The sequence below is a fragment of the Pongo pygmaeus genome, chromosome 9, assembly GCF_028885625.2.
Source record: "Pongo pygmaeus isolate AG05252 chromosome 9, NHGRI_mPonPyg2-v2.0_pri, whole genome shotgun sequence".
Taxonomy (NCBI): Eukaryota; Metazoa; Chordata; class Mammalia; order Primates; family Hominidae; genus Pongo; species Pongo pygmaeus.
The window spans coordinates 18,772,476-18,788,141 of record NC_072382.2 but is presented as its reverse complement, the minus strand read 5'-3'; the positions used below and the strand labels follow the sequence as shown (position 1 = coordinate 18,788,141).

Below are 15,666 nucleotides of genomic sequence, written 5' to 3'. Positions count from 1 at the left end.
TACTCTGCTTTTTAGAGTTTCCAGTTTTTCTGCTCTGTTTTTTTGCCATCTTTGTGGTTTTATCTACTTTTGGTCTTTGATGATGGTGATGTACAGATGGGTTTTTGGTGTGGATGTCCTTTCTGTTAGTTTTCCTTCTAACAGAGAGGACCCTCAGCTGCAGGTCTGTTGGAGTACCTGGCTGGCCGTGTGAGGTGTCAGTCTTCCCCTGCTGGGGGGTGCCTCCCAGTTAGGCTGCTCGGGGGTCAGGGGTCAGGGACCCACTTGAGGAGGCAGTCAACCCGTTCTCAGATCTCCAGTTGCGTGCTGGGAGAACCACTGCTCTCCTCAAAGCTGTCAGACAGGGACATTTAAGTCTGCAGAGGTTACTGCTGTCTTTTTGTTTGTCTGTGCCCTGCCCCAAGAGGTGGAGCCTACAGAGGCAGGCAGGCCTCCTTGAGTTGTGGTGGGCTCCACCCAGTTCGAGCTTCCTGGCTGCTTTGTTTACCTAAGCAAGCCAGGGCAATGGCGGGCGCCCCTCCCTCAGCCTCGCTGCCGACTTGCTGTTTGATCTCAGACTGCTGTGCTAGCAATCAGTGAGACTCTGTGGGTGTGGGACCCTCTGAGCCAGGTGCGGGCTATACTCTCCTGGGGCACCGTTTCCTAAGCCCGTTGGAAAAGCACAGTATTCGGGTGGGGGTGGCCCGATTTTCCAGGTGCCGTCTGTCACCCCTGGAAAGGGAACTCCCTGACCCCTTGCGCTTCCCGAGTGAGGCAATGCCTCGCCTCTGCTTTGGCTGGCGCATGGTGCACTCACCCACTGACCTGCGCCCACTGGCTGGCACTCCCTAGTGAGATGAACATGGTACCTCAGATGGAAATGCAGAAATCACCCGTCTTCTGCGTCTCTGGCGCTGGGAGCTGTAGACCGGAGCTGTTCCTATTCGGCCATCTTGGCTCCTCCCCACCACATTTTCTTAATCCAGTCTATCATTGTTGGACATTTGGGTTGGTTCCAAGTCTTTGCTATTGTGAATAGTGCCACAATAAACATACATGTGCATGTGTCTTTATAGCAGCATTATTTATAATCCTTTGGGTATATACCCAGTAATGGGATGGCTGGGTCAAATGGTGTTTCTAGTTCCAGATCCCTGAGGAATCGCCACACTGTCTTCCACAATGGTTGAACTAGTTTACAGTCCCACCAACAGTGTAAAAGTGTTCCTATTTCTCCACATTCTCTTCAGCACCTGTTGTTTCCTGACTTTTTAATGATCACCATTCTAACTGGTGTGAGATGATATCTTATTGTGGTTTTGATTTGCATTTCTCTGATGGCCAGTGATGATGAGCATTTTTTCATGTGTTTGTTGGCTGGATAAATGTCTTCTTTTGAGAAGTGTCTGTTCATATCCTTTGCCCACTTTTTGATGGGATTGTTTGTTTTTTTTCTTGTATATTTGCTTGCGTTCATTGTAGATTCTGGATATTAGCCCTTTGTCAGATGAGTAGGTTGCGAAAATTTTCTCCCATTCTTCAGGCTGCCTGTTCACTCTGATGGTAGTTTCTCTTGCTGTGCAGAAGCTCTTTAGTTTAATTAGATCCCATTTGTCAATTTTTGCTTTTGTTGCCATTGCTTCTGGTGTTTTAGACATGATGTCCTTGCCCATGCCTATGTCCTGAATGGTATTGCCTAGGTTTTCTTCTAGGGTTTTTATGGTTTTAGGTTTAACATTTAAGTCTTTAATCCATCTTGAATTAATTTTTGTATAAGGTGTAAGGGGATCCAGTTTCAGCTTTCTACATATGGCTAGCCAGTTTTCCCAGCACCATTTATTTAATAGGAAATCCTTTCCCCATTTCTTGTTTTTGTCCGGTTTGTCAAAGATCAGATAATTGTAGATATGCGGCATTATTTCTGAGGGCTCTGTTCTGTTCCATTGGTCTATATCTCTGTTTTGGTACCAGTACCATGCTGTTTTGTTTACTGTAGCATTGTAGTATAGTTTGAAGTCGGGTAGCGTGATGCCTCCAGTTGTTCTTTTGGCTTACGATTGACTTGGCAATGTGGTCTCTTTTTTGGTTCCATATGAACTTTCAAGTAGTTTTTTCCAATTCTGTGAAGAAAGTCATTGGTAGCTTGATGGGGATGGCATTGAATCTAGAAATTACCTTGTGCAGTATGGCTATTTTTATGATATTGATTCTTCCTATCCATGAGCATGGAATGTTCTTCCATTTGTTTGTATCCTCTTTTATTTCATTGAGCAGTAGTTTGTAGTTCTCCTTGAAGAGGTCCTTCACATCCCTTGTTAGTTGGATTCCTAGGTATTTTATTCTCTTTGAAGCAATTGTGAATGGAAATTCACTCATGATTTGGCTCTCTGTTTGTCTGTTATTGGTGTATAAGAATGCTTGTGATTTTTGCACATTGATTTTGTATCCTGAGACTTTGCTTAAGTTGCTTATCAGCTTAAGGAGCTTTTAGGCTGAGACAATGGGATTTTCTAGATGTACAATCATGTCATCTGCAAACAGGGACAATTTGACTTCCTCTTTTCCTAATTAAATACCCTTTATTTCTTTCTCCTGCCTGATTGCCCTAGCCAGAACTTCCAACACTATGTTGAATAGGAGTGGTGAGAGAGGGCATCCCTGTCTTGTGCCAGTTTTCAAAGGGAATGCTTCCAGTTTTTGCCCATTCAGTATGATACTGCCTGTGGGTTTGTCATAGATAGCTCTTATTATTTTGAGATACGTCCCATCAATTCCAAATTTATTGAGAGTTTTTAGCATGAAGTTTGTTGAATTTTAAAGGCCTTTTCTGCCTCTATTGAGATAATCATGTGGTTTTTGTCGTTGGTTCTGTTTGTATGCTGGATTAGATTTACTGATTTGCATATGTTGAACCAGCCTTGCATCCCAGGGATGAAGCCCACTTGATCATGGTGGATAAGCTTTTTGATGTGCTGCTGGATTCGGTTTGCCAGTATTTTATTGAGGATTTTTGCATCGTTGTTCATCAGGGATATTGGTCTAAAATTCTCTTTTTTTGTTGTGTCTCTGCCAGGCTTTGGTATCAGGAAGATGCTGGCCTCATAAAATGAGTTAGAGAGGATTCCGTCTTTTTCTATTGATTGGAAGAGTTTCAGAAGGAATGGTACCAGCTCCTCTTTGTACCTCTGGTAGAATTTGGCTGTGAATCCATCTGGTCCTGGACTTTTTTTGGTTGGTAAGCTATTAATTATTGCCTCAATTTCAGAGCCTGTTATTGGTCTATTCAGAGATTCAACTTCTTCCTGGTTTAGTCTTGGGAAAGTGTATGTGTCGAGGAATTTATCCATTTCTTCTAGATTTTCTAGTTTATTTGCGTAGAGGTGTTTATAGTATTCTCTGATGGTAGTTTGTATTTCTGTGGGATCAGCGGTGTTATCCCCTTTATCATTTTTTATTGTGTCTATCTGATTCTTCTCTCTTTTCTTCTTTATTAGTCTTGCTAGCGGTCTATCAATTTTGTTGATCTTTTCACAAAACCAGCTCCTGAATTCATTGATTTTTTGCAGGGATTTTTGTGTCTCTATTTCCTTCAGTTCTGCTCTGATCTTAGTTATTTCTTGCCTTCTGGTAGCTTTTGAATGTGTTTGCTCTTGCTTCTCTAGTTCTTTTAATTGTGATGTTAGGATGTCAATTTTAGATCTTTACTGCTTTCTCTTGTGGACATTTAGTGCTATAAATTTCCCTCTACACACTGCTTTGAATGTGTCCCAGAGATTCTGGTACATTGTGTCTTTGTTCTCGTTGGTTTCAAAGAACATCTTTATTTCTGCCTTCATTTTGTTATGTACCCAGTAGTCATTCAGGAGCAGGTTGTTCAGTTTCCAAGTAGTTGAGTGATTTTGAGTGAGTTTCTTAATCCTGAGTTCTAGTTTGATTGCACTGTGGTCTGAGAGATAGTCTGTTACAATTTCTGTTCTTTTACATTGCTGAGGAGTGCTTTACTTCAACTATGTGGTCAATTTTGGAATAGGTGTGGTGTGGTGCTGAAGAGAATGTATATTCTGTTGATTTGGGGTGGAGAGTTCTGTAGATGTCTTTCAGGTCCACTTGGTGTAGAGCTGAGTTCAATTCCTGGATATCCTTGTTAACTTTCTGTCTTGTTGATCTCTCTAATGTTGACAGTGGGGTGTTAAAGTCTCCCGTTATTATTGTGTGGGAGTCTAAGTCTCTTTGTAGGTCTCTAAGGACTTGCTTTATGAATCTGGGTGCTCCTGTATTGGGTGCATATATATTTAGGATAGTTAGCTCTTCTTGTTGAATTGATCCCTTTACCATTATGTAATGGCCTTTTTGTCTCTTTTGATCTTAGTTGGTTTAAAGTCTGTTTTATCAGTTCAAAGAACCCTGTCAGTGCCTCAGCAAAAAGAAAAGCCTGAGTGAAATTTCAATGATCCTTTTTCATTTTGATTAGAAACAGAAAGAAGTTCTTCAATCCGCTAGTGAATGAAATCAAAAATTCCTCTTTGCCAAAGGAAGCACCTGAAGTTCCTTTATGTAAAAATTAAAAGAAAATATAAACTAATTGGTTTTTTTTTAATTTTTAAGGTCAGGGTACATGTGCAGGTTTGTTACATAGGTAAACTTGCATCACAAGTATTTGTTGTACAGATTATTTCTTCAGCCAGGTGATAAGCCAAGTATCCTTTAGTTATTTTTCTTGATCCTCTCCCTTCTCCCACCCTCCATCAGGGTGTGTTGTTCCCCTCTATGGTTTCATGTGTTCTTATCATTTAGCTCCCACTTATAAATGAGAACATGTGGTATTTGGTGTTCTGTCCCTGTGTTAGTTTGCTAAGGATAATGGCCTCCAGTTTACGGAAAATGACCAGAAACATCAGAAAGTTCATGGTGACAGGTATATAGAACTCTGAATTACTGCTTTTTAATTTATGCTTCTTCATTTTCTTCATAGGTAAATGTTGGTTTTTCCAAGGAACTTCAATAAGACTTTGTTTGTGGTAGCTCTTTTATGCCACCTGAAATTATTTTTAAAAAGCTTTACTGAGTTATAAATGACACACAGATAACTACACATATTTAATGTGTACAATTTGTTGAGTTTAGACATAAGCAAACACCCATGATATCAACACCACAATCAAGGTAATAGAAATATCTAACACCACCCAGGGTTTCCCTGTGTTCCTTTATTTGTATTTTTAATTAGAAATAACTCTGTATTTCTTTCTTTCTAAGCATTATAGCAATACATATATGCCAGTTTATAAAACACAGAAAGTAACCTCCTCTTTCAAAAGACTTTCAGGCATCAGCAAAAAGACTTTTCTCAACTACTCCCTAATTCTCACTATGTAGGCATCTTTGGGTTGCACAAAACACCCCATGCAGTGCCTCTCACTAAGTCAATCATCACTAGAATGCTTTAAAAAATTCCCCTGCGTTTCCTTCTTTTATCATTCAATTTGAAGGAGAAGAGAGTGAAATTCCTTGGAGGATCACAGTTCATCAAACCTTTGTGTTTCCTCTGAGTGCATAAAGTACTTCTGGGAATTGTTTGTGACACTTAAATACCTCCTGCACACAGGAGCAAGGGTGGGATGAGCTAGTAGCTCAGACAACGACCAGATTGATTCACCATGTTTCGATTCTTCTCAGAATATATCTTTGGTACAACCCATCAAAGAAGAGGAACACTCAACCTTTCACCAACAGGTAGAAAGCAGGTCAGGTCATAGGTCTGAATGTAGAAAGCAATGTGACCTGTTGGGTGGAGTGTCACGCTACCCAGTGCCCCTTTGAGCATGGGTTCTGCTTGGCACAAGGTCCCTGCCATTTTAATATTTCAAAAAAAGACAAAACCATGAGTTTGGTTTTTAGGATATCTCGTTACAAGTATACATTCAAAAAATGCTAGGAATGGAAGATTCTACAGTTTGTATTCGCCACCCCATCTGTATTACAGATAAGGAAGATGCATCTAATGTATCAGTTTACTGAGATAAACAATTTATTCTTTAAAAAACATGGGACTATAACCAGGATCTCCAGACTCTTGCTCCACTATTCTTTTCATATGAACTTGAAAAAACAAGTGATACATAGAAATCTAAAACATATTTTTCCTTTATTTATTTCCATAACAGAATACTTGTGCTGGTCTTTTGTTAAATATTTGAGTTTATTATTAACAATGGAATATGCTTATTTGCTGAATATTCTACCATTTCTTTAAGAGTCTAATGGGCTGAACGTTGGCTACATGGGACCAAAAAGGAAAGCGTAGAGGTTTTCTTTCCTCTTGTCTTAGTCAAGCTCAATTTTGAATATTACAACCTTGTCTCTAAATATCATTTAATGGAATTACTACAGAATTAAATTTATGTCTCCCTAAAAGTTCAGGCAGTTCGTGATACGTCCTCTCTAGGGAATAAGCACGAAACATTTTTTCTAGAAATTATGAGTGCATACTCATCTAATAAGTTAAAACATCTATACTTGCACACAATGGACAATTGCATTAAGCACCTAACACATGATGTCACTAAATTCAGCCCTTTGTATGTATTCTAATCAATTTTTACAGAAAGTTATTAAGGGAGGCATTATTAGCCTCAATGAACAAATGAAAAATTATGATCCCGAGAAGCTAAGTTTTGTGCTGAAAATCAGGAGTAGCAGATGGTAAAATCTGAAATTGTCTGTCCACTATAAATGAGAACAGGCAGGATGCTTTATGGCTGCTGAAGCACCTTCTCATACACTGCTTTATTTAACCAGAGCCTCGAATCTACAAGGGAGGAAGGAATTATTTTATAATTATATTTTCCAATCAAATGAAATGGATTGACTGGCACATACCCACCTGTGGATTAGAGTCCTGATTCCTAGTGCTTCTTACAAGGTTATCTCTTACTCCTTTAAATACTGCAATCTGGTATCTGCATTTTAATTAGTGTCTGAGCCTGTTTCCTCATCTATAAAAGTATAAATATAGGCCAGGCATAGTGGCTCATGCTTGTAATCCTAGCACTTTGGGAGGTCAAGGCAGTTGGATCACTTGAGGTCAGGAGTTCGAGACCAGCCTGGCCTACATGGTGAAACCCCACTTCTACTAAAAATAGAAAAATTAGCCAGGTGTGGTGGTGAGCACCTGTAGTCCCAGCTACTCAGGAGGCTGAGGCCGGGGGAATTGCTTGAACCAGGAGGCGGAGGTTGCTGTGGTGAGCTGAGATCATGCCACTGCACTTCAGTCTGGGAGACACAGCGAAACTCCGTCTTAACAATACATACATACATACGTACATACATACATACATACATAAAGTATAAGTATAAGGTTGGCTAGATGGGTCCTTTTTCAACAATAGGATTATTTTTTCTCTTGCTAAAGTTGAAGAACATGCTGACAAGTATTAGATCATTTTTTTTTTTTTTTGTGGTTGTTTGTTTTTTTTTGTTTTTCCTGGTAGGTTATTTTAAAATTCCTGCATGAAGAAATGGGGGGAAAATGAATACAATGAATATAGCACTACATAGGGAATTTGTAGTCCCAAATTCAATGGCGGATCCTGCAACTCACAGAATCAGCAAGTGACTTTGTCAGTCCCCTCAGCCTAGGTTTTTATTTCCTCATCAATTTAACCTATGAAGAGATGTCTGCATTCACATGTAGTGAGGAATAGCTGAACTGCAGTAGGGACAAGTATTCTCTTCTTTTTTTGTAGCAGCTTTATTCAGGTATAACTGACATACAACAAATTAAATATGTTTCAAATATGAAATGTGATATGTCTTAATATATGCATATACTCACAAAACCATTATCACCTGCAAAATAGGAAATAAATCCATTACCCCCAAAAGTTTTCTCATGCCTCTTAATACTCCCTCCCCTCTGCTCCACCTCACACATACCTCTATCCAGGTGACTATTGATCTACCTCCTATCAATATTAATTATCTTATGCTTTCTAGATTTTTATAAATGGAATCACGTAAGGTATACTCTTTTTTATCTGGCTGTTTTCTCTCAGTCTAATTATTTTGAGATGCATTCAACACATTGTATGTATCAATAATCTGATTCTTTTAATCATTAAGTAGCATTTCATTTTATAGGCATACCCCAATTTACTTACCCTGTCACTTATGTACAGTTAGGCTGTTTTCAGGGTTATTTAATGGCTGAATCATAGAGTTGGTATGCATATTTTTGAGTTTATAAGAAACTACGAAATGGTTTTCCAAAGTGGTTGTACTACTTTACATTTCTACCAATAATGATAAAATTTCCAATTACTCCATTTCCTTGTCAACACTTGGTATAGTCAGTCTTTTAAAATTTTAATCATTAGTGTGTAACATCATTTTATTGTGTTTTTAATTTGTATTCCCCTAATGAATATTTGAGCATTTTTATGCAATTATTTGTGATTCAGTTATCTCCTCTGGTGAGTATCTATTGAAATTTTTGACCAATTCTTATTGGATCATTTGATTTCTTATTATTAGGTATTAAAATGTCTTTGTATGTTATGGATACAAGTTTTTTAAATCAGAAATATGTTTTTTTTAATTTCTCTCTTCCTACTCACTAACTCTGGCTTTTTAAAAAATATTATTTACTGTCTTTTCTCATGTGTCTGATCTTCTGTTCCAAGTATTTCACTTTCTGTATATGTGTGATGTGTTATACTTTGAGGTCCTTGTGTCACTTATTTTCCTTTCTATGTCTACCTGTAATGAAAATTAAAGTTTATTCATTATCTGAATTTATATTTGCTTTCTTTTAGAAAGAAGAAATACCCAACACTGTTCTTCTTTACTCATTAATAAGACACACAATTGTGCAGACTGAGTCAAACATCTAGTATCATGTGATAAATGACCCTGGAGCACCAAGGTCATTGAAGAAGCAGAACTTGCCATTCCCAAGAAGTTAACACCTCCTCATGCTGTCAATGGGCACATGGAGAGGACACATCACCATTTTCACAAAGCATTTGAGTTATTCTATTGGTCATAGAATCTAATTACTGGAAAGATTTTTATGAATCATCCTAAACAAAGCCTTCATTTACTGTAGAACTATATGTATACACATATACACAATAGATAAATACATATATATGTATATTGCAATATCTCTGGCATACGATTGCTCGTCTTTAGTTTGAATATTTTCAGTGACAGAGAATTTACTATATCCGTCAAAAAACTAAAACCGGGCACACATACACTTGAAGCAATAGATAAAGAAAACCACTCAATGGTGACTGAGTTTACCTTCATGGGCATCACCCAGGACCTTCAGATGCAGATCATCTTCTTCGTGGTCTTCCTCAAAGTTTACCTGGTTAATGTAGTGGGGAATGTTTGTATGATTATCGTGATTATAACAAACACTCAGCTTCACACACCCATGTACTTTTTCCTCTGCAACCTCTCCTTTGTTGACCTGGGCTACTCCTCAGCCATTGCCCCCAGGATGCTGGCTGACTTCCTAACAAATCACAAAGTTATCTCCTTCTCCAGCTGTGCCACCCAGTTTGCTTTTTTTGTAGGTTTTGTGGATGCTGAGTGCTATGTCCTGGCAGCCATGGCCTATGATCGTTTTGTGGCCATTCGTCGACCCCTCCACTATAGCACCTTCATGTCCAAACGGGTCTGCTTGGCTCTCATGCTGGGCTCTTACCTGGCTGGTCTAGTGAGTTTAGTAGCCCACACTACCCTAACCTTCAGCCTCAGTTACTGTGGTTCCAATATCATCAATCATTTCTTCTGCGAAATCCCACCACTCTTGGCCCTCTCTTGCTCAGACACCTACATCAGTGAGATCTTGCTCTTCAGTCTGTGTGGCTTCATTGAATTCAGCACCATCCTCATCATCTTCATCTCCTATACCTTTATTCTTGTCGCAATCATCAGAATGCGTTCAGCTGAAGGCCGCCTTAAGGCTTTCTCCACCTGCGGGTCTCACCTTACTGGCGTCACCCTCTTCTATGGTACAGTCATGTTTATGTACCTGAGGCCAACATCCAGCTACTCCCTGGACCAAGACAAGTGGGCCTCTGTGTTCTACACGATTATCATCCCCATGTTAAATCCCTTGATCTACAGTTTGCGGAACAAGGATGTGAAAGCTGCTTTCAAAAAGCTAATTGGAAAAATATCTCAATAATAACACAAAATGAAAATCTGTTTCTGTCATAGGTAAATGATAGTAGTAGAAGGACATAGAAAATGCAAATAACTTTTCGATAAACATTACCCAAGTTACCATCTCCTTGCTAAGTGAATATTAAATTCTGAAGGGTGGGCTCTAATCCTTAACTCTACAATCTGAAAGAAATATAAACTAAATTAGTATCTTTGAAAGACATACTGGGCAAGATGCATTCATTTCTTATTTAAAGCTGGTTCACATATTAATTAGAAACTGGGATAGGACTCGGTAAGAGAAAGAAATAGTCAATAACTCTGAACAATTTTTTTTCCCTGGGGTCATGAGGAATGCCAGGTCCAAATGTTGAAATTTTTTTTACTCTCAAAAGAAGTCAGAGAAAATGTAGTTAAAAACACGGAGAATGAGGCTGGTGTGAGGGACAATTTAACTCAGTCTGAGTTCTATCCTTTCATATATTTAGCAAAAAATTTTAAGTGTTATGTATGTGCCAAGTTCTAGAGGATATAAACACAAAGCTTTTTGCCAACAAGGGGTTTGCTGTGCTTCCAGAGACTGTATTGTCTCTCTGAATCTGCCGCCACTGGTAACTAAATCAGTGACTATGCGAAGTCCAAGGATAAGAGCTGGATATTTAAGTTCTGCTGTTAACTAGCTATAATCAGGGAATAAAATCGTCTTCTTTTTCTGTCCTCAGCTTTCCCTTTAGTGGGTCAAGTGGGTGGATTCAACTAATAACCACAGGATTTCTTTGACCTTCTCTACCTAATATTAAAAAGAAGTAGGCATCATAGTTTTGTCAACTGTATATATTGACATCTTCTTGGTCCTCAGAGGAAATCCAAGAATTCTGGGGCTCTAAGAAAGATAAAGCTGGACGCAGTCTCTAAGGCTGATTTTAGCAAGATTGTAATGTCTACAAGGTTAGCTTACCTGCTCCCATCTAAAATTAGTCCTGTATTGTATCTTAATTAGACCCTAGCTTTCGCTGGAGTGCCATGGGTCTCCATGCCCTCCACCAGCATCCGCAGGCCCTTTTCAAAGAACAGTCTCATTAATCCTGGTGTATGAATGACTGAAAAGAAAAAATTATATAATTTTTATTCACATGTTCCAAAGGCTACAAAATGTTCCATTGAAAACAAGAATGCCAGGTATCAGCAGCAGATTGAGATCTTGGAAAAGCTAACATTTTCCCAGATGTGCTGAAATTCTTTCACAATAACAGTTTTGAATACTTATAATCAATCATCTTTCTATTTCAACCCTTCCTCCAGTGTAACATAGTTAAAAGTCAGGGAAACACAATGGTTGCCTTAAAGTATAGAGCTGCCATATTCATCATGAAAGGCACTGAAGAGTTTTTAAGATAAAAAACCTCGGATTTACTGTGGTTTATCTGTACACAAGTTGTAATTGATCTAGTTTAAAATTAGTCACATCATAACTCATTTTGGGGAAAGAACCACCTGTAGCTAATGCACAGATACAGAGTTGACAGTTCAGAAACAGTCCAGATCTAACCTTCAGTTTCTTTTTTCACCATTGTGAAAATCATGTATGCTCTGTGAAATGTAAGAAAAAAGGGCTTTCCTATCCCATTAACTACAAACCAAGTATATGTTATAATTGAAAGAGCAGTTGCCTTAGAATCAGGAATCTTGGAATCCCATTGCTAAGTCTCTAATCAGTCACCTTGTGGCTACAGGGCTACCTTTTCTCATTTCCTGTACTCACACAATAAACAAACCACTTTAAATCTTATTAAATTCATACAATAATCATTTGAAATAGACATTACCCTCATTTTACTTATTTTATATTATTATTCTAATTTTTTACTTATTTTTAATTTTGTGGGTACATAGTAGGTGTACATATTTATGGGGTACATGAGATGTTTTGATACAGGCATGCAATGTGAAATAAGCATGTCATGAAGAATGGACTATCAATCCTCTCAGGCATTTATCCTTTGAGTTACAAATAATCCAATTACATTCTTTAATTTATTTTAAAATATACAATTAAGTTATTATTGACTATAGTCACCCTGTTGTGCTATTGAATAATAGGTCTTATTCGTTCTTTTTCTATTTACTATTCAGCCATAAAAAAAAAGAATGAGATCCAGTCATTTGCAACAACATGGATGGAATTGGAGATAATTGTGTTAAGTGAAATAAGCTAGGGATTGCCCTAATTTTAAAGAGGATAAAACTGAAGCCCAGATAGGTCAACAAATTTGTCAACATGAAGTGACAGAAAAAAAAATAGATCCAAGGCTGCACTTTCCACTGACTACTGGAAAACATTCGGGTTTTGGACTATTTATAAAGGAACCTTCACATAGGTTCTGCTATTTTCCAGCTGTGTGACCTTGGGCAAGTTATTTAATCTCTTTAAGCCTCAGTTTCTTCATGCACCAAGTGGGAATAATAATACTTATCTTTTAGCATTTTACAAAAATAAGCTGCAATCTCTATAAAGTATTTGTTACATAAAACAACATTTAATAAACATGAATTGCTTTTATTTTCCTTCATTTATATTTTAAGTATTCATAATCATGCCATCAATGTGATATAATAAAATAAGGACACTAAATGTTTTGTTTTCCATGTAGTTAGTGGTAAAAATATTTACAAAAATTGATAATGGCAAGATAACAATGGATAGAAGTTGGAAAATCTTGGTCTTAGTCCCAGTCCCACCAATAGTTGTCTCAAATCCCTTAATCACTGTACCTCAGTCTCTTCAATAAAATGAGAACTATTATTTATACCTTATCTATCATATATGTTTGACCAAATAAGAAATCAATAAATATTTTGTGTTTTAAAAAGCCTGACTTCTCTTTCACAGATTAACAACATTTTCCAGTAATAAAATCAAACAAAGGTAAACATGCCAATCATATTGTCTATAGTATGCTGCAAAATCATATGAATTAAGGTTTTCTCAAACCAACAAAGAGGTGGTAACCACTGTACTGGGGGCTGTGAAGGCAAAATCGATGCCGAAATGGTTAAGAGCAGGGATATCAGAATGAGATATAGCTGAGATCCAATTCCACATTCTCTATTCTTGAACTATTTGGACTCAGGTGAGAATTTTCCAAGCAATCTGTGCTTAAGACTTGGTGGACAGTGTAAGATATATACCTGACCTCATGGAGTTTCCATTTGTGGGGAGATAAAATAGATCAAATACCTTGTATTACAGGAAAAATAATAATAAATGCCAAAAAGGAATCACAAAGTTCTGTAATAGCTCATACTAAAAAACATCCTCTCCCAAGAGAGCATTAGATTAGAAGCTTTATGGGGGAGAGGGCATTTGGGTTGTCTTTGAAACAAGGACAGAGGAAAGCAAATGAGATAGAAAACATCAGAGGGAAGAAATATACTGAATGAAGGTAGAGAGGCTGGAAACAATGGAATGAGGCCATTTGGGCTGGGTGCCCAGTGGGAGTGTTGAAGGTGGAATGTAGCTCAACAATCATGCATCAGTTTAAAGACATGGGAGCTTATCCCTTGGAGCAGAGATTTCTGTACATATCCATTATTAGAGCAACCTTTGGGAAAACCAGTGCAGCCACACAGCCATCAGGCTGGCAAATCCATGTAGGTGAGCATTTTCCAGGTGGATTAGCAGAGTCTGGAGCTTAAGGATTAGCATAAGAAAATCATGCACAGGGAAAAATGTCCTGCTGTACTTAGTTCAGTGTGACTTTAACAGTGGCTATAACTATAATTATTCTGAAAACATATATTGTTATGGGTATTGGGACATCTGGAATTTCTGTTGTTGTAGGAGTTTTTCCTTGCAGGCATTACCAAGCTACTTTCTTAGCTATAAATATCTTAAGACCCTGGGTTATGACTGGTAAGGAAAGTGCCTTGCTAGTTTTACAATGGAATTGATTTTAAAATGGTGTCACTCTAGCTCCCCTAGTCTCCTGCTTCCCTAGCAATATGTCCTGGGACATATTAAGTGGGCAACAAATGTTCGTTGAACAAATGAATGACCATACGACCATACCTTACTGGGCTAGAGAAGAACTACTGAAACCTAGATCCAACTCTGGGTCTTAAAAAATGTACTGGAGATATTCATGAGCTCCCTAAGATTCATAGGACAGTATTAGTAGCCTTCTTTCTTAAGATGATGACACTGGAGTTATGGAAGTTTATATGGCTTGTCAATGTGCTTTTAGCTTATAAGTAGTGGAGCTGGAATCAGAACTATGATTTCTCCTCATTCTTACTCTAGTATTTTATAGAATAGAGAAATATATAGCATTGTAGAAAGTGGCTACCTAATTAGAATTGGGGAGGAAGTTTAGGAAACTTCTATAAAGGGCTGGATTTGTGGATTCTTCAGTCTAGTGATTTGATTAATCAGTCAGGATTTACACAAGATTGTGTTAAGAAGCACTTGTTGAAAAATTCACATTTGCCTATGACAATGGAGAGCTAAATTTTTGCAAGGTCAAATGGGCTAGAAAGGCCATTATAACATGAATAGGTAGAAAGAAAGAGGCAAAATAAGAGCTGATATTCAAGAAGCATTTCAGATTCCGTATTTGCTGAAAGAGTGATATTGGTAAGGCATAGTTAGTTTCACTATGAAACCAAGTCCTCCTTAACATTTTATAAACCTCATACTTTGTAATTGTGGTACAAATTAAGTTTTTTCAAGTTAAGAGAAAGACATTCATTAGGAAAAATGGTAACAGAATCTATGATAGTAGTGTTTATTATATCCTTTATACCAAAAGTGATGACATTAAAACCTTCCAACGTTGCATTATTCTTAAAATTAAACAGCCAAGTCCAAAAAGTGAAAACAAAAAAGCCATCTCAGAAGAAATTTTGACAGTTTATAGTAAATCTATTTTCAAGGACAATAGAGATGATGATGTCAGATAGATAGATACATAGACAGACAGACAGACAGACAGACAGATAGATAGATAGATAGATAGATAGATAGATAGATGGATAGATAATTTAGAGATTATCAAATCTAAGGACAGTCTCATTTTTTAAATGAAGGACCTGAAGCCAATTAGAAAAGAACTTATTTCCCATATTAATAGCTAAATTAGAACCATGCAATTATACTTTTATTCTTCTCATTTTAAATACAGTCTAGTAATAAACAATAATACTGATCAAGCACTGAAAAACTGTAGCTTATGACAAGTCTATTCTCTATTTTGTTTACTCTAGATTTTATTTTAAAATGCTAATTTGTTTTCTTGCTATGTTGTTCTCAATTGCTGTAGTCCTAAACAAATGTAGAGAGAAAATCATCCAATTGAACATTTGGATGGTTGTGAAAGTTGTGAAGAACCAGTAATTGTTTAGTTCACCATTCTTTGTGTTATTCTTAAAATCAGTTGTCCTTGGCTGAGGATGGTGGCTCATGCCTGTAATCCCAGCACTTTGGGAGGCCGAGGCAGGCAGATCACGAGG

At 37.6% G+C, this 15,666-nt stretch overlaps 1 protein-coding gene across 1 annotated transcript; it reads left to right on the top strand.

The window, feature by feature from the left end:
- Positions 1-9,247: 9,247 nt before the first annotated feature.
- On the top strand, positions 9,248-10,180 carry LOC129007447 (olfactory receptor 5AR1). Its single transcript, XM_054438360.2, has one exon. It carries the CDS (start codon positions 9,269-9,271, stop codon positions 10,178-10,180), a length of 912 nt encoding a protein of 303 aa, XP_054294335.2. The 5' UTR covers positions 9,248-9,268.
- The last annotated feature ends 5,486 nt before the right edge of the window (positions 10,181-15,666 follow it).

Bases quoted from the DNA above. Each gene is read 5' to 3' on its own strand.
- LOC129007447 (XM_054438360.2), top strand. From the start codon at position 9,269: ATGGTGACTGAGTTTACCTTCATGGGCATCACCCAGGACCTTCAGATG.